Source organism: Hylaeus volcanicus, chromosome 6 (assembly GCF_026283585.1).
Source record: "Hylaeus volcanicus isolate JK05 chromosome 6, UHH_iyHylVolc1.0_haploid, whole genome shotgun sequence".
NCBI classification, from domain to species: domain Eukaryota; kingdom Metazoa; phylum Arthropoda; class Insecta; order Hymenoptera; family Colletidae; genus Hylaeus; species Hylaeus volcanicus.
This window is the reverse complement of record NC_071981.1, coordinates 16,202,619-16,224,279: the sequence shown is the minus strand read 5'-3', so window position 1 is coordinate 16,224,279 and position 21,661 is coordinate 16,202,619. Positions and strand designations below refer to the sequence as shown.

The 21,661-nt window shown below is 36.0% G+C and overlaps 1 protein-coding gene and 1 long non-coding RNA gene across 2 annotated transcripts; one reads left to right on the top strand and one right to left on the bottom strand.

The window, feature by feature from the left end:
* Positions 1-1,544: 1,544 nt before the first annotated feature.
* Positions 1,545-3,589, bottom strand: LOC128878277 (uncharacterized). Its single transcript, XR_008457373.1, has 3 exons — positions 3,018-3,589; positions 2,111-2,766; positions 1,545-2,010 (listed from the first exon to the last, which is right to left on the bottom strand). It is a non-coding gene; the product is annotated as an uncharacterized LOC128878277 (long non-coding RNA).
* On the top strand, positions 2,693-20,407 carry LOC128878276 (cyclic AMP response element-binding protein A-like). The gene is made up of 5 exons (XM_054126361.1): positions 2,693-2,829; positions 8,381-8,828; positions 10,154-10,416; positions 10,525-11,062; positions 16,857-20,407. Exons 1-5 carry the CDS (start codon positions 2,710-2,712, stop codon positions 17,267-17,269), a joined length of 1,782 nt encoding a protein of 593 aa, XP_053982336.1. The 5' UTR covers positions 2,693-2,709; the 3' UTR covers positions 17,270-20,407.
* The last annotated feature ends 1,254 nt before the right edge of the window (positions 20,408-21,661 follow it).

Genomic DNA, 21,661 nt, shown 5'->3' with positions numbered 1-21,661 from the left:
ACGAATAACGCCAATGATCGAAAATGTCAATTTTTTAACCTGACAAATATGCTACAGAAATCCTGAGCTCGACGTGGACATCTATCCCAGTATACCTGACCCTTCTCGAAGTCAAAAGGAAGGGAGAAAGGGAGAAAGGCCGATGACCTAATGTATGTTATAATAGGGTCCGCGGGGGTATAGATTGCACCTTGAATTCCATCGTGTGTAAACCCTACGTTCAATGCTTCCGAGCAATGGTAAACACGATATAAGAATATCGTTTGCTTTCAATCAAGAAGCGTCAAGATTACAAATTTACTAAAGCGTGTAGTATATACTTGAATTTCACAATAAATCATTAAAGTCTATAAAATAAATGGAAAGTCAAAGCTTGCATCGTTTTCAGATATTATTTCAATTTCAATTCACATTGAGGAGTAATAAAACATTTTTGTTTTTGAGGATTATTTTTAAGTTTAACGTAATGTTTTGTTGTAAACATAACGCATGTTAAGTCTATGAAGATAAGCATTTAATTCCTTACGACGATTTACCCAAGGACAAAGTAGCATATTTTTTTTTTTTAATTGAATGACCTCCTGTGTGCGTTCAAAATTTTATTGAAACATTTCGAGCTACGACAAAGTAAACGTTCAGATGGATAAACAGGCAGGCAGACGAGCAATAATTCTGAAAATAAATTTGTTGGCTTCGGTACCGTTAACCAAACCCAAAAATATCAAAAATTCGAGAAGCAACAAAGTTACTAAAATACTTACCATTACAGATTTATTTATATGCATAAATATAATAAAAAGCAAGTCTCTTTTGTTTGCGATTCTTAGGGATATACTTAGCGACAACCTGTGATTCACCGTACAAAATACGTTGTACAGTTATAATCAACCGAAATCGATTAATCTGATGCAATATCAAGGTTCACGAACATAACTCCGGTTTTATTATTCTCCGTACATCTACGCAATCATTATTTCAATTCTAAATCGTATAAAAATCAATTTTACATTAGCTGCAAACATATCAAGTTTCCTAAAGCCCTTTATACATAGTAAGCATTTGAACAACCAATTTTTAGTCGTCAAACGTCAAAGTAAAACGTGCAAACTTTCGACTCCCTCTGACGTAATCGCAAAACGGAATGAATATTTCGCCCAACAGGTCGCAATTATTTCATCACATTCAAAATGCGACACACCCGTGTCGACTCCGAATCTCGAGGAATCGACCTATTGCTGCACTAGCCTGATCGACCAATCGCTGGCCCACAAGCTCAGTGACGTACCTAAAAAATGAGCAAGGGGAGACGCCAGAACATAAAAAAATTAGTAAATAAGGAAAATTAGTAAACCATTAATGATTGATTCGACTCCAAGCTTGTGTTAAAAAAAAAAGAGCTTAATTTAATGGAACAAGTCAAATTTGTTATAAAATATGCTTAAAAGCACACTTTTATAAAATACAATTTTTATTTAATTTATATCAAATATTTAGAAACATGGTTACGAATAATATACCGAGAAAGTGTAAGAGAAGTAATCATCATTACCTGTAGGATACCGGTTGTGCTTAAAATCTAGTCAAATCATGTTGTATGAATTCAAATTTTAAACATGAAGTTTCTTTTTATTATTCAATAAGACTTTCTATACGGTGTTCATGTTCGCAATTTTAAAAATAGTAATATGCAGTGATGTGTAGTAACACGTAAAAGAAACCGCATTGCAAGCCTTTCTTCCGAAAGGAAAACCGCAACAAAATTAAGGGGTTAGCCGCAGTCAGGAAGAGGAAAAACGACATTTCTTTGTGATTTTTTTTTTTTTAGTTATTAAATAATAATTTCCATAAGTAACAATTAAGGATATTATAAAGCATGTTTTAAAGAACTAAAAAAAAACAACTTTTTGCTTGAAGAAACGTTTCATTTATATCGTCATAACAGCCGACGACGTAGACGATGATTTAAAAACATAGGTTTGCGGTGAGCAAAATTTCTCTACACTGGTTCACCTGAAAACAAAAACAAAGGTAGATTTCGAAAATAGATTAGTCTAGCGGGTCCCTGAACGAAGGATTTTGGAAGAAATTAATTTAAAACAAGATGGCGTACATTTGAAGTAAGCGTACATTAGAATGACATAGTTTAAAAATCGCGCCGCTAGACGTGAATCCCCTCCCCTAAGCACAGCAGTGGGACGCGCCACTGCGCAGACTCGGCTCCTGTCGCTGTGACGCGCTTAGTGCCACGTTGGCAGTTGAATAGAGAGGGTCGTGAGAGTATTCTCGGTGAAAACCACTCAGCTGCTTTTGCCCATGGTACCAATAAACGTCGCACAAGTTCGGAGGGAGGCATTCGAATTTCTCGGTGCGAGCATCTCGTCTCGCGATGGTCAAAAAGCGGACGCCCGAGAAATGCCCGATCGAGCAGGCAAGAATCTGAAAACCGGTCCCGTCCCTCTCTCCGTCTCGCTTTCCGTGTAGTGCAAGTAACACAGGGTGGGGCGAGGAGCCGAACGTCCGTCGGTCGGTCCGTGACGATCTCTTTTTCCTTAACGTTAGTCGACTGACGTGCTTGGACGTGTTATCTACCGTATTGTGTCGAGGTGTGCTTTATCCGTGCAGTGTTGAGTGTTTTTGATGGGAGCGTAGCGGCTCACAGTGCGCGCGTAGTGTTCACGCCTGTCGCGTAAAATCAGCAAGCTTCGTGACATGTCGTCATCGGATATGAACCTGATGGACCTGCTCTTCCCGCGGGAAGACTCGTTCCTGAAAGGTGACGTTAAGGACGAACCTTTCATAGATCAAAGCTACGGAGAAGACGCCATCACGGTGAGTCCTCAATACACGCAACGATGGGCAAAACCCTAGGTTTCGAATAAATCTGAAGTTTACCGATATGTTTGCTCCTCGTTTTCTCTTTTGAACATTTTCCAGAAAAAGAAACGAGCCAAACACACCGGCAAACTTCAGATTTATTCGAAACCTAGGGTTTTGCCCATCACTGGATACACGCTTACCGGATGTTCCGCTTATCTTCCCTATTTTCTTCTTTTTCTCTTTTCTTTCCATTCCTTGTCACGGTAGACGCCTCGAACTATGAACTTAGTCTCTTCCGCGAAGGCATCGCCCGGGGTAAACCCGTATCGAGACAAACAATTGAGTAACTCGCTTAGTAATGTTTTCAAAGTTCCGAGAACTTTGTTCTTTGAAACTTCCTTTTATGTAACGATAAAGGAGCGAAGGAAGGACGTTGATATCCGTATCTGGCTGTATTAAATCGAACCGATCTCGTTTTCCCGAGAAACTTACAGGACAACTAAGAAAAAAAGTCGGCCTCTCTCGTGCTCGTTATCTCGAACGATAAAACAGAGAATAATTCCCAAGGCTTCTAAAACCTTTTTAAACAACTCGCGTTTTACGCAACGACCGGCGTTAAATGAAAGCTCAATTACAAGCTTAAACGTGGAAGTTTTATCCCGTAACGTTCAAAGTTTGCGATTCCGCGAATTGTAGTCGTGCAAAAGGCTGCGAAAGGCTCTTCGTATTTTTATTTTCTTCGAAAGCAGGGTCGAAGAATATGCGGTTCTGTTCGGCAACGGGAGAATGCTCCACAGTTCGATTACGCGAAAAGTAATGGTACATTTCACCGTAGTCTGTGCCACTTTCGTTCTATCTTCCCCGTTCGACTAATAACACGATGCGTCTCTCGTTTTCATTGCAAATGATTGTATTTAATTGGGTTTAATCGGACGCGATCCGTGTGTAGAAGTTCGAATGAAATGCTAAGCGTATTTCGTCTAGCGTAATTCACACGACGGTTTTGTGTATACAGGAAATTGTAAACAGCAAAAAAATTTAACCGAAAGTTCGTGTTATTCGCGCGACTACTCTTAATTTATGTTAACATATGGTATGCGCGACCCACGTGTGCGCTTGCGAGTGGATGTTCGAAGTCCTACGCACATCTTGTTATGCTTTGTATATTTCGTTAACTACTATACATACAGCGTTATTCTAATTTGATTGTTATAATAATACTGTTATGAAATAATTCGGAAATACATTCTACCGACGTGCGTGTAACTCACACAAAGAAATAATAATTATGCAATTTCACCGGTCCGTCACGGTGAAATATAAAAATAAATTCCATATAACTGTCGAGTCGTTAAAGGTAGTCGATCTTTAAATCATCTATGCTTGGTATTCACGATTTTATTACTGAAGAGTTTATACGAATACCTACGATTATTACGTAATCATGTTGGACTTCAGTAACATATGGAACGGCCTAATGCACGTGCCCGTGCGGCAAGCGCCACCATATTGGATTTAATACCTGGATGGGAATATCTCATTAAGTATCCAATTATTTTCGTCTCAATATTGCATTTATTTCTTCGATTTTGTATTAAAACATACTTTATTAAACGAGACAAATTAATGTTTCATAAATTAGTTTTATGTAGTTACGAAGACGTATCACGTGGTATCTTAAGTATTTAATAATATCAAGACACCTGTATAGCTTATAAAGTGAAGCTAGAAATAAGAGGATTTTAAATTTGATCAAGTATTGGCTCTAGTAAAAACTTATAATCGTGCAATTCAAAATTGGGTTTTTTAATCAATGTTTGATGACATTTTAAACTAGAATTGTCAAACAAATTATTTTTTTGTTAGAAATCAGTAGGTAGGAAAAGATGATGACAACAGGCCGACAATGATATGCAGCCCCAAGGTTAATACACTGTAAAGGTTTTATTTCAGTTACAAAAGTACAACGTGCCTTATGGCGATCACATACACACAAGAGCTCTACAGAGCAAGCGAAGGCAGAAAACAAAAGACACGCATGCAATGCCCACTGTATCCATTGACACTCTCTCAACATTTTTAAATGTAATTTAAAAATTAATTTCTTAATATTATTCTTTAGTCGAAATATATATAATAGAAATGATTAATAAGACAAGAATTATAGTGTATCTTATTCGAGGCTTCATTTCATGTTTAAGAACACATTTTAGTGGCAATAAACAAATATTTTTTCGAATTTACCCTAAATAGAAATACTAGTAATTGTTAAGTTAAAGACATTCATATTAATTAAATCTATCTTATGGAACACGTATTTTCTTAGTTTGACTAACTGATACATTTCATTGAGCAATCGGTTGCGATTCTTTCATCGTTTAGAAATACGGGTTCATAAATACTTTATATTGTTTTTGGTTAAATCGCATTACCTGCACCGCACGTAAATGACTTCAAGTGTGGAATTGGAACAAGACTGCGAACTTGCTCATCATGGTGAGTGACCTTCGAACGTGATATACCGTTACGTTACGGGACTTCCTGTGAATAGTCTCAAAAATTGTGACTCATTTTTGCTTGGGACGTAAAGCCAGTTTAGGTTTCGGTCATTATTTTGCACGACGACAAAAATATTAAGAAACAAAATATTTGAATACCTCGACGTTAAACAAAAATCGAACGTTTAAGAGTAACTCTTCACATAATAATGACTTTGAATTATTATCTATCAGTTCCATTAGTATTCGTGCATTCCATGTCTGTCGAAAGAATTTATTTAAATTAAATGATAAGTTCGATGTTTCCAAATAAATGCTTCATTATAAATATGTACATGAATCGATATCACACATGTATATATTTATTTTATTTATTTATTTAAGAAGTACTAGTAAAATTTATAATGAAACATTTATTTGGGAACATAGAGAGTACGAACACTTATGGGACTGACTCTGTAAAATACACGCAGTTAGTGATTATTAGTAGTAGAATATATTTCTACAAGACAATTCACTAAATACTTGTCTACAATCGATAAGATTGTTAAGAATCCCTTTTTTCAATTTAAAATAATTAAATTAGAAGTGTTGTATTACAAAATACTGTAACATTTAAAATTTATATAACCCGTACTATGCTTCTGACTACAGCAGTTCATTATAGAACCTCTTAGTATTAAAAACGCCAACGGTTGAATGTCTTCGAAATTTACCAACTGTAAGTAGGTAAAATAAGTAAACATACGCATGTATTACCGGTAAAATCGAATCACTACGCGCAGTACATATTTTTCATAGAAATCGCAAGAAGTTCCGTGACGGAATTGCGACTATTAAAATTGTAATAGCGATGCCTTCCATCTATTCGCGACGTGCAAAGAAATAGACCAGACAGATTGCTGGAATTTGAACCATGGGAATTAGGCTCGAACCGATCTCGTAAATACAAAGAACATGTTGCATTAGCTCAGGTTTATTTTTAGTCATTTTAAAATGTATAAGCACGTGCTTTATATTAAACGAAAATTATGGTAAATCTCGAACAAATTTCGATAGACGGTTTTTGTTTAAAAAATAATCACGAGTTCCGCGTATTATAACTACGATTAATATTAGTAGGTTCTTTGTCTACGATCCAAGGAATAAATGCAGAATTGAAACGATCCTATCTTCCTCGCCACTTGACTATATTTACCATTCCTCGAAAACTAGGTTACCCAACATTGGCCAAACGTTTGGTTTCTAGCGAGTCGAACTACAAACGCCGGTGAGACCGGCCATTTTTCAACCTTCGCTAACAATAAGTCCATTAGCCCGACTTTCAGCCAGATACACAAGTAGAACACGAGACCATTAACAGAAATTATTCGTGCTATCCGTAACACGGGCTCAAAAGTAGTTTTAGTCGTTTCTACTTGGTATAAACATGCTCGACGTAAATGCATCAGGTCAATAATCCGCTCTAAATAAGAAACCGTGCGTGAAAGGTATGCGAAAGAAGTCAGTCCATTGTAGTGCGTACGAATACCGATAAATAAATAATTCACAGCGAATGTGCAAGAAATTACGAAATCCACCCAGTATGCAATAATATAAAATTATATTGAAAGTTCATATCATAATATTTGCAATGTAAAATAAATTCCCATTTAGGTTCAGCTTTTGTAGGTACGTTTGCTGAGATTCTATTTTCCATAAAGATCCGCAGTCTAGCCATAACACATTATATCAAATGCGCAATAACAAATGTATCGTATATCAGGTTTATTTTATTAGCATAGATTTATTTAAGTATAATGCAAGCTTAACATGGTGACTTAAAACTTTTGTATAGTACTGTATGTATCATTACCTATTATGTCAAATTTCGACATTTCGCTTTTACAGTTACATTCTTAAGGGGGAAGACCACATTAGGAACCCTTATATTACGTGTACTTCGTGATTTGTTTTACAGAGAAAAATTTTCCTAATTTTTGTTTTCATTTAGAATATTTTAGATACGTTTCGAAGTACATTTGGTAATTTTTTCAATTCATTTCACACAGAAATCTTTTAGATATCAGCTGTTCTCTACAGCAAGCTTTCGCTCGAGTCTGCTATCACTGGAAATTCACGAATGAAATTTTGTTTACGTTATTAATATGTTTTCTAAGACTATGAACCAAACTGCGACTAAAGAAGTCGAAAATTGAATGTTTTAGAAGCGTTTAAAGATGAAGTATGAATTTTTACCACTTTTTGAGCAGCTTTTCGCAATAAAAAACGTATTTTAAATAATGATATCATTCCGTGTTTATAGTTCATATTCAAGGTACTCAGATAAAGTAATCGATATAAAGTTTGAAGAAGATTGGTCAATTAGTTTTCAAGTTAGCATTCCCACTGGTTGAACAAATATTCTTTAAAAAATACCGCCATATTTCAAAGATTTCTATTTGAAATAAATTGAAAAAAATTGCCAAATGTACTTTTGAAGTGTACCTAAAATGTTCTCCAAGTTATAAAAACATTACATAAATTTTTCTCTGTAAAAAAAAAAAATATTCCAAGAAACACTTAATACTTGGACTTCTAATTTGGTTTCATCCCTTAAGGATCTAAAACATTCATTTATCCAACAACAAAAAATCGAGTTTTCATTTTACTTAAGCGAACCCCTTTATGTCTAACATCTTTCAAAACTGAGGAATTTTTGGGCTTTTGTACAGTAACATCGAATTTCTGACCTGAACCTTTACAGCTTCATTTTTCTAGAACATTCATTTATGCATTAAAAGAATTGATTTTATTTTCATTTTACTCGAATCTCCCCCATATATGGCTGACAGTGCTTTTCACTGAAGAACTAAAACAATGAATTCTGCAAGCATCAAAGGAAATGAATTTAAATAAAATTTATGAATTTTGACGATGTTCCAAAAATAAATACCACGATAATATTTAATCCTAGCAGGAACTTTTCAAAAATATTTGTCTGGAAGTTAACGTATTTAAATATACAAATGTAATATACAATTAATGGTCTCCTAAAGCGAATCCTGTTGTATCTATTTTTCAAGACTGAGGAATGGCCGTCGAATCCCGACGACTTCCTGGACTCCATTTTCAAACTGGAGGACCATCAGTTCAACTTGATCGAGAATGACTTGGAGACGATCCCGTCGTCCTCCTCGGACAGTGGACTATCGAGCGCTCTCAGCCTCTCCTGCGAGCAGCAGCTGAGCCCGCTGTTGCCCATCGAGGAGGACCAGGTGGAGATCAGCAACTCCGAGATGAGCAGTCCGCAGAATTTCATGGACTTCGAATCGTTAGACAGCCCGAACCAGTCGGTGGGCAGCGTGGATAGTCCGGTGAGGTCGGTTGTTAGCTCCAACGTTGGTTCACCTGTTACGGACATTCCCGAAGAGATGGATGTGGAGCAGACCCTCGTCGCGGTTGTGAACCCTAATAACACCATGGCGGACACCGCCACCACTATCCTCACAGAACATCCGGTTCTGGATTTAGGTAATATTTTTACAGACTTTTCATCTGGCCTCGACAATAGAATCATGTTTGTTGAGTTTCCAGTCTGGAGGGACATTTTACACCCATGCTTAGCTTTGATAATAATTATTACAAATAAAGCTTGTGGTAGTAATTAAATACGATACACGAATCATATACTTATTTTTCTCTACTTTCAATTAAAGGGATTGCAAACGTTCTTTAATTGTTGATAGTTTTGGAGCAATATTATAATTACAAGCAGCGTTGAAATTTGATTTAGAAAGACTTTCTCTTTCATCGTATAAAAACAGAATTAGAATATTCTTTTTGGCTGTGTAATTTCAAAATTATGTAAAACAAAGGATTATACATACATAGACATGTAATCTTGTATCTATATTTACAAAAATTGTTCCAATGTATTGTATTAATAACAAACAAGAAAACAGGAAACACGAGGAAAGATGTTTTTTGTGTATATCTGTAAACGTTTTGAAGTATGTTTTTTTTTTATTCCTTGCATATTTTCAAGAAAATGTTTCATTCTTGTACTAAGGGGGTGGAGGAGGACATCTGCCTCCTTGACCTCCGTTCTAGTTGCGCTACTGACATGAGTCAATGAGTCAATGATACTCCCAAGGGAATGTGGTTTACTGCTGTAAATCACGTCATACCTATTATTCGCACTGGTGTGATGAAACCAGCGGTTGTTACTTCTCTGCTTTGAGGTGATAATGGTTTGCAATTCTTCAGATAAGTAAGAATTCGTTAGTATATATTTAAATAACTATCAAAGCTAACTAGAGAAGATTCCTTTGAACTTGTTAAGGTTGGCTATATAATTGAATATGAAAGAAATCGATCAATATCTAAGCCCAACATATTGGTACAAATGAGAATTATTATTTATTAGTCTTGCGCCAAGCCTTTATATCTAGCTCTACTACAACGTGTTGAACAAAAAAAGTTTTCAATACATATTTAATTTATATAAAATATAAAATATAATATAATGTAAGTATAGATTAATTTCAATAATAATTAAATAGTATAGATTATATTTATATTGTATATTTAATGTTTTATTGCAATCTAATTTTGTATGTTCCAACCAAGGAAAAACGTAGCCGAAGTTATCATATCAGTAAAGCTATCGTAATTTTCGTATTCCTTTTATAATTTATGTACAACGATGCTATAGATTATTATATAATTAAACAAAGACGATCGAAAATGTTATAATAAAGATATAAGGCTTGCAAAGACTAGTATAATATAACGTTGACTCTGAATGTTGGTCCAGCAAATAGAAAACGAGAAAAACGAATTTTCGTTTGTTCCAGACAAACTACCGAAGGTTCGCGTCGCACCCCAGGAGGGTAACACGATAAACGTCCGTAATATTTCCTGCAACGGCAAACGTAATATCAGACAATTGATACGTGTCACGCCGATGGGTTCTGGTAATCCAAGATCAATTCTACTACCAGTGAGTCTCAAAGACATGAAGGAGGTGCGAACCATAAAAATCATCAATGCATCACAGGCGAGGAATCTGAAAGGGTTCAAAATTAACCAGGCAAACATCATCAACAAACCCGTCCAGGTACGAGGAATTACATTGTTCTCTTTAATGTTCTCTTTACTTAGTTAAAAATATCGATGATCAAAGAATCTAATCGAATCATTTCTATTTATTTGATTGGATGATCAGGTGACCATCAAGCAAGAGGACTCGGGGAGCGAAAAAAGTCGCAATTCGAGCGACGATGTGTCGGAGACGGATTCCCCGTATCCGAGGCTAAAGCTGAACGCCGAAGAGAAACGTCTGCTCCAGAAAGAGGGTATAACGTTGCCGACACATTATCCGTTGACGAAGCACGAGGAGCGCGAGCTAAAAAGGATCAGGCGCAAGATTCGCAACAAAATATCCGCGCAGGACTCGCGGAAACGGAAAAAGGAGTATGTAGACGGGCTGGAGGATCGCGTGAAGCAATGCACCGAGGAGAACATGACGCTTCTGAAGCGCATCAAGGCGCTTCAGTCGCAGAATCAGAGCCTGGCTGGACAGTTGAAGAGGTTACAGGCGTTGCTACAAAAGGGTAACAAGAGCGCCCCGCCGGCCACTTGTCTAATGGTCTTGCTGCTCTCTTTGGCTCTTGTCGCCGTGCCGAATCTACGACCGCACTCCAATTCCAATAACGAACTCACGCAGGAACAAGAACAGCCGGAAAAAATGCCGCCGCTGGCAGGTGAGTGGTGCCATTGTATTGTATTATATTCATTAAAGGGGGAAACAACATTGGAAGGTCAGATATTATATAGTGGGCGTAGAAAGTATTCGTACACCGATCAATTTCCAAAAAAACTGTGTAAAATTGTAACTATTAACTTATTTTTTATAAACAATGACATTCTACATATTCTCGGAAATCTCTAGGATAGATAGATTACAAAAAAATAGCTATTTATGTAAGTTGCGAAATTAACAAGAAAAAAACAATTAATCGATAGAAATATTGAAGCAATAAACTAATGTGTTTACATTACAAACTCTATTGTAAATGGTTTGTCATAAGAATCGAATAAATACTTATTGCATCTATACTTTTACCCACTTTTCCCATTCTTTTGTTAATTTCACAAATTATATTAACTAGTAAATGTTGTTTGAAGTATATCTATCTTACAGACTTCCGAGAATATGTAAGATATCATTGATTATAAAAAAGAAGTGAATAAACTACAATTTCACACAAAAGTTTTTTTGGGAAATTGATCGGTGTACGAATATATTCTACACCCACTATATGTTTCTCGTGAATTTTTTACAGAGAAAAGTTTACTTAATTTCTTACTTTAACTTTAAGGATATTTTAAGCATGTTTTGAAGTACGGAAAATGTCTCGTAAAGTAATGATGTTTGGACATAAATAGAGTAATAAATTTTTGTAGAGAATATCAAGCTGCATCGACTGATGTAGTACAAAATTTATGATCCCGTTTAAGGAAATGTTAATGTCTTTCGTACATCATCCACACGTCCACCTTTAAAAAAACTAATAGCATCCGAATGTGTCCCACTCGAAACCGAGGTGGTAATGTATGGTAGACTTCCCCGTATTTATTACGTGCAGAAATTAAACCCGAACCTCTATATTCAATCATTTATGAGTTCATTAAAGAGTCGATCTTTTGAGTCCTCACCTTGATCTCTGTTACAATATATTTATACACATAAGTCTCAACCTGATGGCTATTACAATGCATCTACACGAACTTTAGCAGCCATCAAATTTTTCTTATTGTTATTCTTCAACAATTATTGTAATTATGAAGTAGACTTGTAATCTGTTACAAGAATAATATTAAACAAAATTTTACTGCTACGAAACTCCATATCTGCATATATACATGTTGTCATGACCATCAGGTGTGTATAATTTAAGTTATGAAGTACACAGATTCACTGTAATGGAGATTAGATGGAGACCTTAGAAGATTGCAACTTTAACATAACCAAATGACGAATATTTCTACTGAAATTATGGTAATGAAAGATTTGAATACAAAGGCACATTTTCTACATCTAATACTTTTGAAAAAGAAAAAAAAATGATTTCTTGAATGTATTACATCAGTCATTAGAGACCTCTTACAAGGGTATGGTTGATGACCCCACGCGCCGGAAGCCGATTTTTGTATTAAGTTAAAGGGTCACGTTCGAAGGTCTCGAAAACCTGTCCAAAGCTAACCCGCGATGACCATGTGCTTGTCGAACCTTGATAAACCGTTATATTAGCGGTTACACGAGTCGAATAAGTTAATAGCACTGCAGGCAGGCGTGGAATATTTTCTTTCCTTTTTTTTTTTCTCTACTTTGCTTTCACGTCCTGCGGTTCGTTGTATCTCTTGGACCTCGGCCGACACTCGCATGGTCGAGCAACTTTTTACTAGCGACGTGAAAAATGAAACGAGAAACCATCGGCGTCTTCTTACGTTTTACATTCTACCTTCTTATTTGCAACGTTGCTTCGAGCAAGAACGCGCCAATATATTCGCGGCTAAAATTTCATTTACTACGGACGAAATATCGACTGGGAATGATGTTGCATGTGTGCGCGTTTGTAACATTTAACTGATGCAGCTATTATTATTATTTCTATAGTTTCATTTTAAACTCTAATTGTTTGAAGTGGATCCAAACCAATAGATCAAAAGTCAAGGTGAAGACGTTTATTCGAATATTCTGACTGTCTCGTAAATAATTTTTTCAACACTTTATCGATAGATCACATTGAACAAACTTTCCATCAATGCTGTTATTTGATACTTATTTCATTTTTGCATGAATATTCAGTTATTTCAGGCGCATTTTTATTTTCTTACATACATTATTTACTCGTATGTGTCATGCTATGACAAATGGACAGCTACGAATGGTGTTCGTAGTCGGGAATCAACACGTTACAAAAACCCTGCCTAATGTACAAGATATATCACCTAACGATATTTTCGCATAGGTATTGTTTTTTTTTCCTTCTGATAATAAAAACAAACTGCCAAAGAGCAGTCGTTTGTCTTTCAAGAAATATTTTGTGATCCATTAACTATTCATTTTAAAATGATATTTTGCATAAATTGAACGTCATCGTTGGGCCCTCCGCCCTTTATTTTAGTTGCCGTAGCTAATCCGATATAAAAATAATAATAAAAGCAGGCCCGGCGCAAGGCAGGTTCAACGCCGTTCGCCGGAACCTGGCCCCGCGGTCTACGAAAATTTTGATTAACTTTTTACGGAATGATGATACCATTAACAGATGCAAGACATTTTTTTTATTAGCGATGATTCAGTTTAAAGGAGTGACAAAAATCGTTGAAATATTATTATTTAATATTCATCTTATAAAAGATACGTAACAGCATTTGTAAATAAATAATTCCGCGTTGTAAAATTTAAGTGTAGGATCTGAATGTGAATTCAAGCCCCGTAAAAGGTCACGCCGGCCCTGTATAAAAGTACAATATTTTATTTGAAATCATTCCTTTGCAGTCACTCTGCTCTACCACTACAAAAAAAGTCTCCACGATTGCAATAAGCAAGAATTAAAAACGATTCATGTCAACATGTCGATTATCGCGACATGTTGATGGTGAATATTGCTATTAATAAGTCATTCAATATGTGTCCTTCGAATATTGCTAGTTGAAAAACACGAGTAAAAGACATAAGTGCGCATCAAAACGAACAACAAACATATATTGACACGTGTGTATGTTCACTTTTGACACGTATCTATTATCGTTGAACGCGATTAGGTAACCTCAGATAATTGTACGACGTTGGGCGAATATTTTACGCGACAATCAATTCGTAAACCTGGTATCATCTGAAAAGATATAACGCAATGTTTATTAATATCAACTACGCAGAACCAGTTGACACGTACGATTTAAACAATGAAAGGGACTTGTAAAGCATCGAATAAGTATAGTATCATGCCACTCCGTAACGAAGAATAAGAAATTAAGGGGGTATCCTGAATTAGGAGGTCTAAAAAAAAGCGGTTTTTCGTGCATTTTTTTAGGATGGAAAAAAATAATTAATTCTGTCGAACTTGTTATCCTATTTTCATACATATATGAGTAGTTCGTACAAATTTTTTCAACAAGAAATATTCAAATTGAGTCGACTGCAGCGCATATTTGTAGGACACCTCACAATTAAAACCTCCTATTGGCGGGAAAGATGCAGGTCGTAATTTTGGTTCGACACAAAAAAACCAAAAGAAATTTTCATTTTCATACATTTTTCTTCTATATATGTATACATAGTATATACGAAGCATAGGAAATTAAACATGAAATTGAAAAAGGATTTAAGCTATCAGTTTGTCAAGTTTTATTTTCGTTACAGAAAGAAGTCACTATTGATTATTTTCCTTCTATTTATTAAGGCCTGCATATAATTATCGATATTGTATATATTCTCATACTAGTAGGTTATTGTATAGATTTTTTAATGATACAATCTACATAATGTGTTTTGTACTCTGGGTCGTAAAATTTCACATGTTCTTATCGATGCAAAAGTGATTCGCCTCCTAATTGACCTGCAATGGATTCCTTTCTTTATTCGAAAACACTGATGGCTCGAACAGCAAATTCCAGGAATCGGATACGATTCAATTGCAACATTAAAAATAACGGAACTCGTGATATGATATCAGCAACATTTCAGATTACGAAACACATTTACTTTGTACGTATCGTCGTTTTTGTAACAGAATTTGAAGTGCCAACAAAAGTTACAACTGCGTTCGCTTCGATGTGTATTATCGACAGCATCGAAATTGCTTTTACCTTCTCCAACGAATTAAATCAATCCCTTCGAGTTGGATAAATTCATTTCCAAGAATTATACATTTGGTCAATCTTCTAAAATTTCCAGTTTGTAATGTCAGTCTGCATTTTGCAGAAACGTGACCACCTCCTCGTGGTTTATATCGTCACAATGCTTCTCGCTTTCCTCTGGTTAATTAATTCCGTTGCTAACTGTGGTAGGCTAATTACAATCTAGTTTCTTCTCGTGACAAAAAAAGAACATAAATTATGTTTTGAATTTATTTGAAACCCTTCGGACTTGCCTTTCTTTTTAAACAGAAGAAAATTATTTTTCAATGGATACATACTAACTGGATGAGTAGTAACACATTTATTTAAAAAAAAAAAAAAATGTTTGCATAATAATTTAGGCCATCATGTTTGGTTTTGTTCAAATTTTCGTTTCTGTCAACAAGAGCAACACCAATTGTAGTTATGCGTAGATAAGATGTATATCGACACGCAGAATGATTAACGGTTTAAACAAATCTGAAAGTTAATATGCATTACAATTTACACCATAGTTCCCATATTTTTGCATTCAATTCTATGGTTAGCCCTATTATACCTAGTTTTCTTTTTCATCTTTTTTACAGATTTATTTATAGATTTTCTGTTGAAAAGTTTCTTTTCAATTGTGCTCTTGCGACGACGAATTGTTTATTATCGTTGTTAGATAACCCACCGCTGCAGACGTTTTATCAGATACTCGCGATTACTTCAGATAAAAAGATAAGTACATTTCGAAACCTATAGTTATAAGACTGATATTTACAGCGGCGTGGCGAAACCGGAGCAGGCTATGAGATCGAACAGAAGTTGTTCAGCTACTTTCTAAACGAGGGCAAGAAAGCTCTGGATCCTTTCTCGATGTCTGAACTGGTTGATCCTTTCCATCGATCTTTCATTCAACCACTTTCTCGAAGAATACGAAAAACACAATCTGCATTTGATATCAGAGATTGTAATGGAATTAAAAAAGAATTCAGGCTATCAGTATGTTAAATTTTACTTTCTTCGTAGAAAGATATCATAGTTGGAGTTATCAAGAAACTATTTTTCGTATTACAACATGCAGACCATTTCCAAAGATCAACAAGATCTTACAGAGAACATTCATATTCCTCAATTAAATTTGAAAATGAAAGCTTTTGTGCCACCAATAGTTGCAACCAGCAATTTTATGACATACGCCAATAATGACATCAACTATGATCTTTTTGTATAAAGAAGTGTTATTATTAGACTGCTGATGTTTATATACATTCGTATTATTATTTACACAGATCAAGAACAGAAACGTTTAATTTAAATTTGACCTTCTAAATGTTGTAACGTGTATTTTATTCTTTATATTTTGTATATTTATACATTTCTCATCAGTCCAATTAGTATCTGTACCCTCTTCGTCTATCCAAGAAATTCGTATAAATCAAATAATAGGCTTGATGTTTCCAAATAAATGTTTAATTATAAACATGTACATGAATAAACATTTTACACGTTTTACAACTCTACACATGTATATACTTATAATGAAACCTTTATTGGGAAACATCAAACCTACCATTTAATTTAGACTTTTTTCAATGGAGGATATAAATGCTTATAAGGCTGACTGTATATCCACAGACTAGTTATTATTTCATGTTTTTGTTTCAGGCCGTTCACGAACACTCCTCTACACGAAGCAGCTGATGGACGAGGAGCTGCAGCAATACAGCGAGGAATTGCTGCAGGAAGTGGAAGGTCTCCTGGATCACGATTACAGCCCGGTGATCCAGCCACCTCTCCACAAACGTCCTCGCATGGACGTGGAACTGACGCAGAAATGCGTGTCGTCCTCGGATCACGTAGGTGGGACGCTTTGCGGAAAGCCGGAGTACATCACGATATCCGGCAGGAAGTACATCGAACCGCCATTGGACGACGTTTGGCCACCGCCAAATCCGGGTGGGCGCAAGAACGGAAAGGTGGTCGACAAGCTCGAGGCGCTGACGAACGAGCTGAAAATCAACATTTCGGATGCGGACGGCACTAGGACCGTCCTCGTCAAGGTGCCGCAAGAAAAATAGATCAACTCTTTCGCTGGTACGGGTGCTCGCGAGTTCTCACGAAGGAAGTACGAGAGCTGTAACTCGAATTACTGAATGAAACTTAACCCTTTAGGCTATAACGTGTGAGACACGTGATAAGGAATTCGAATCGAACATGAAAAGCACGAGTTAGACACGTCGTATGAACGTACACAAGCGTCTTTATACCCGACTAGTTATCCCCCGCGGTTTCACCCTCATGGAATACTATTTATTTTATGTCGTTCGCATTCAACCGCGTGTTCCTTCGCGAATCAGTAGATGACTGTCTTTTGTTTTCCGTAACTCAGATGTTTCAAACGATATTTCCTACAGTTGTGGCCCGCGGTTTCACTTGGTTTCACTCCCGTGGAATACTAACGTTGTAACGATTTCCATCGCCACATGTCGCTGTGTATTTACAAATTTTGTTTGCTTCAACGTGGATGGACTAACCTGTAGCTTCTAATGTTACTGCAGTTGAGTCGATGAGACTCTGCTTAAGGATAGAAGCATCGATAATTAGGTGATCTCGTTAAGAAAAACATAGGAAACGCGAAGCGACATGCCATTCTACTATAGAATAGGAGCGCATAAGTTACCTAAGCAGTAAATCTAATTACACATGTGGTGAACTGTAAACCAATGTTCGAAACAAAAAATTTGGTTGTAGGCTAACTGCACTTCATAAACGCGAATCTTAAGCAGAAGCTCTAGATTAATTCGTCCACGTTAAAGCAACAAAATTATTTTAAAGGCAGCGGCATCTAGTAACTCTAATTTTCATCAGATTACATTACTTTGATGGGGATCTTTATCTCTGCTAAGTTTCATTTGAAAACTCGAGTTACAATTCACGTATTTCGCTTATTAGATTGGTGCATTTCATGTAGTGAACTTTTGCGAGGCGTTGTCGGAGTATGCTTAACATTTTAGCTACCTCTGCCTATTCAGAAATAGTCTACATCTTAGGAAATAATTTTCTACATTAGTATACAACTAATATACATTTCATAAATAACTTTACGTATCTCTCTGGCTTTCGGCATTATCGTGGCGCGAATGGAAAGTCTATTTCCTCAAACTCAGCATCTTACGTACACAAACAAAAACACAGTTAATAGGTTGCGATAGGTAGACATTGGAATTTAAACACCTACGAATAGGCTCACAGTAGATAAAGTGTTAATCGACGCGACTACTCGACTTCCTCATGCAATGCGTGCTAAGGAATCGAATCTTGCGAAGCACTGAAAGGGTTGAAGATTCACGCGTCACCTTGAGATGAAAAGTAACTATCACCCAATCCTATCGTTTTGTGTTAACCCTTTGCGAAGCGATGTACATACGTTGCGTTCCATGGCTATGAACTATGATAGTCTTTTCATGGTGTGTTTCCTAGGCGGTTTTCTTTGAAAAAGAATTCCCTATACCAAGAGAAACGGATCACCGAATATCCTTTGAACGTATTCTTCATTCGTTAAGTGATTGTATCTCTATCTTTTAGAGAAAAAAATTCGCAAAGGGTTGAATGTTAATAATGAAAGTATAAATCTCTTCGAACGAGAGACGTATAGAAGGTGCAGTTCAGCTAGCATGTCGCATAAGTTTTAAATACATTTTTTTTGCGTAAATGTTGTATAAAATTGAGAAGAATCTGTTCGACCAATTTGTTCCAACAGATGGTCGGTTTTCCTTTCTGTATCAACGAGTTTGGACATTTTTATTCGCGAACCAATTGTCCAGTTCTCGATGAATTTTCGATACACGCGAGTTTTTATACTATGTCACTCTTATTCTCGCGTGTGTATATTTTGGATATCGAAGCTATCTCGTATTCATCCATCATTAATCGCGTACTGCTCATCGATATTTGCGTAATAAATACACATCGATCGTGTCACGAAACATTGATTTTTATCGATTGTGTACCACGCCTATTAGTCGAAGATATTGTATACCTATATAGATCGATCGTTTTAGGTAATTTTTCCAGGAGTTTTTATCGATTGAACGATATTTAAGATTTATCTATTTATAAGGAGAATTTATTACAAGAGTTTTACAATTATTATTGCTGTTGCCGATGATAAGAGATATTTGTATATAGTTACTATAGAGAAACGTAAAACTGACACAGATATATATATATATATATTAAAACTATACCTATCATAGCTTTAAATTTAACGAAATGAATTTACGACTGTATGTACGTTACTGTACGCGAAATAAGCTATTTGCAGAAGTACAGTAGACTACAAGTAATTCGTTGATGAAATTTGTTTATAAATACACATACGAAAGTGTGTAGCATATACGTTTCCATTCTTTACTGCGCGATAGATTCGATTACCCGAAGAATGAATTTCGTTGTATAATTTCCGAGGGCTGGGTATCATATTTAATGTCATATCACACGAAAGGTTTGCACCAGGTTGAATTAAGATAAATCTGCGCCACGTTTTACCGTGAAACGTATTTAAAACGAAACCTGCGTGTTTATAACACCAGGCTTGAAGACTGCATCATACATGTTAATCGCATTTTGACATTTTCTTCAAACTCGAGACACATATTCCTCGCCTCATCTTTAATTCCTTACGTTTAGATAAGTTAAATGATCGTCGAATTTATTTTTACTTTATATACGGCTAGCGTTATGTGCGCATAGAAACGCTAACTATATTCATTGAATTGTAAATAAACACACCGTGAAGAAAACATTTCGTCGTTGTTTAAATTGTTCGTACTTACGTTAATTTCTTCTTCGATGATGTTCGAGGAAGGACACAAGAGACACGTACGGTAAAGAAAAATAGAAAAACGAATGTGTCGCAAGAAAAGATTCGAATTCTTTTCTTTCTACTAGATTTACGAGTTTTTGTATGTAAGGAATTCAGACGTTCTTCCAAAAAGTTGTTATTGAACACGTATATGTGACCGTTGCCGGTGCTGTACGCAACGCCGACATGCGTTTTTATTTAGATAAGTTGAACGATACATTCCTACCAGTAATGTTTATTCAAAAATAGAACGGTTCTATTTTTGCACTATGTAAAAGGGTTGAAGGTATTACACTCTAAATTTTATTCAATATAGGTGTAACGAAATTAGAAAATAAATGTTACAGTCGAATCTTACGAAATTTATTTTGGTCCTGAAGTATCTTAAAACTTAACAGTAAATGCATTAAAGAAATGTCTCGAAAAATGTAATGAAAATATTCGTGATTTGGAAACTTCAGTTAACAAACAGTTTGCATATAGAAATTTAAAATAATGCGCTTGGTGTATCTAATCTATGGTGATGCCAGCAGCGCCTTTCCAAAGTAAAAGTAAGTCTCGGTATTATCATATATCTGAAATCATGGAGATGACAATGACATTATATAAAGCTTCGTGGAAATTTTCCCTTTAATTCCCCTACATTTCCTGACACATTTCCCTTTAATTTCCCTTCTATTCCTGATACATTCTCCATTAACTTCCCTCCATTTCCAGACACATTTCCCATTAACTTTCCGTCATTTTTGTGACATTTCCCTTTAATTTTTCATTATTTCCTGGTACATTTCCCATTAACTTCTCCTCACTTCCTGACACAGTTCCCATTAACTTTCCTTCATTTCCTGTCACATTTCCCTCTTATAACCCTTCATCTCTGAGACATTTCCCTTTAATTTCCTTTCATTTCCTGGCCTATTTCCATTTAATTTCCCTCTATTTTCAGGTAAGTTTCCCTATAATTTCTTCAATTCCCCTTAAAGTTCCCTCTTCCCAATATCAACGTTGCTTTGTCCCACTTTGCTGAACTTTTGAGCGTGCAACTTAGCTGAAGTCTTGAGTGGAAGCACTTCACTTTACATTTTGGTATCAGGAGATCATGATATGTGAAGAGGTGGCATAACTTTTAATTGTGGCTCGATACTTACCTTGTGTTTCAGGATCACGTGATGAGTAAGGAGGTGGTCAGGGAAGGTAGAGAAATGAAAGGAAAATGTGTCACGAAATTATGGGAAATTAATGGAAATTGTGCCATGAATGAAAGGGTAATTAAAGGGAAATATAAGGTAGTGTGAGAAGGTATTAGGATATGTTAGGAGATGTTCGAAGGTGTCAGGAGATGTCACAGGAAGTGTTACGAGATACTAGATGGTCTTAGAAGGTATTAGGAATTGTTAGATGTTAGGAGATATTAGGGAGATGTTAGGAATTGTTGGGAAGTGTTAGAGGGTATTAGGAGTTTTCAGGAGTTGTTAGGAGATGTTAAAAAGTGTTAGATGGCGTAGAAGGCTCGGTTGCTACATCGTTAGCGTACAGGTGTCCCTGGTATGCAGCAACCGGGACTAGCCCGCTTGTCGGTACGGTTGTCATCTCGTAGGCGCGAAGG

What these genes read in the sequence shown, in the direction of transcription:
- LOC128878276 (XM_054126361.1), top strand. Translation starts at nt 2,710, where the DNA reads ATGTCGTCATCGGATATGAACCTGATGGACCTGCTCTTCCCGCGGGAA. An exon ending in TCATCAACAAACCCGTCCAG is followed by an intron (nt 10,417 to 10,524) that starts GTACGAGGAATT and finishes TTGGATGATCAG; the next exon opens with GTGACCATCAAGCAAGAGGA. An exon ending in AAAAATGCCGCCGCTGGCAG is followed by an intron (nt 11,063 to 16,856) that starts GTGAGTGGTGCC and finishes TTTTTGTTTCAG; the next exon opens with GCCGTTCACGAACACTCCTC.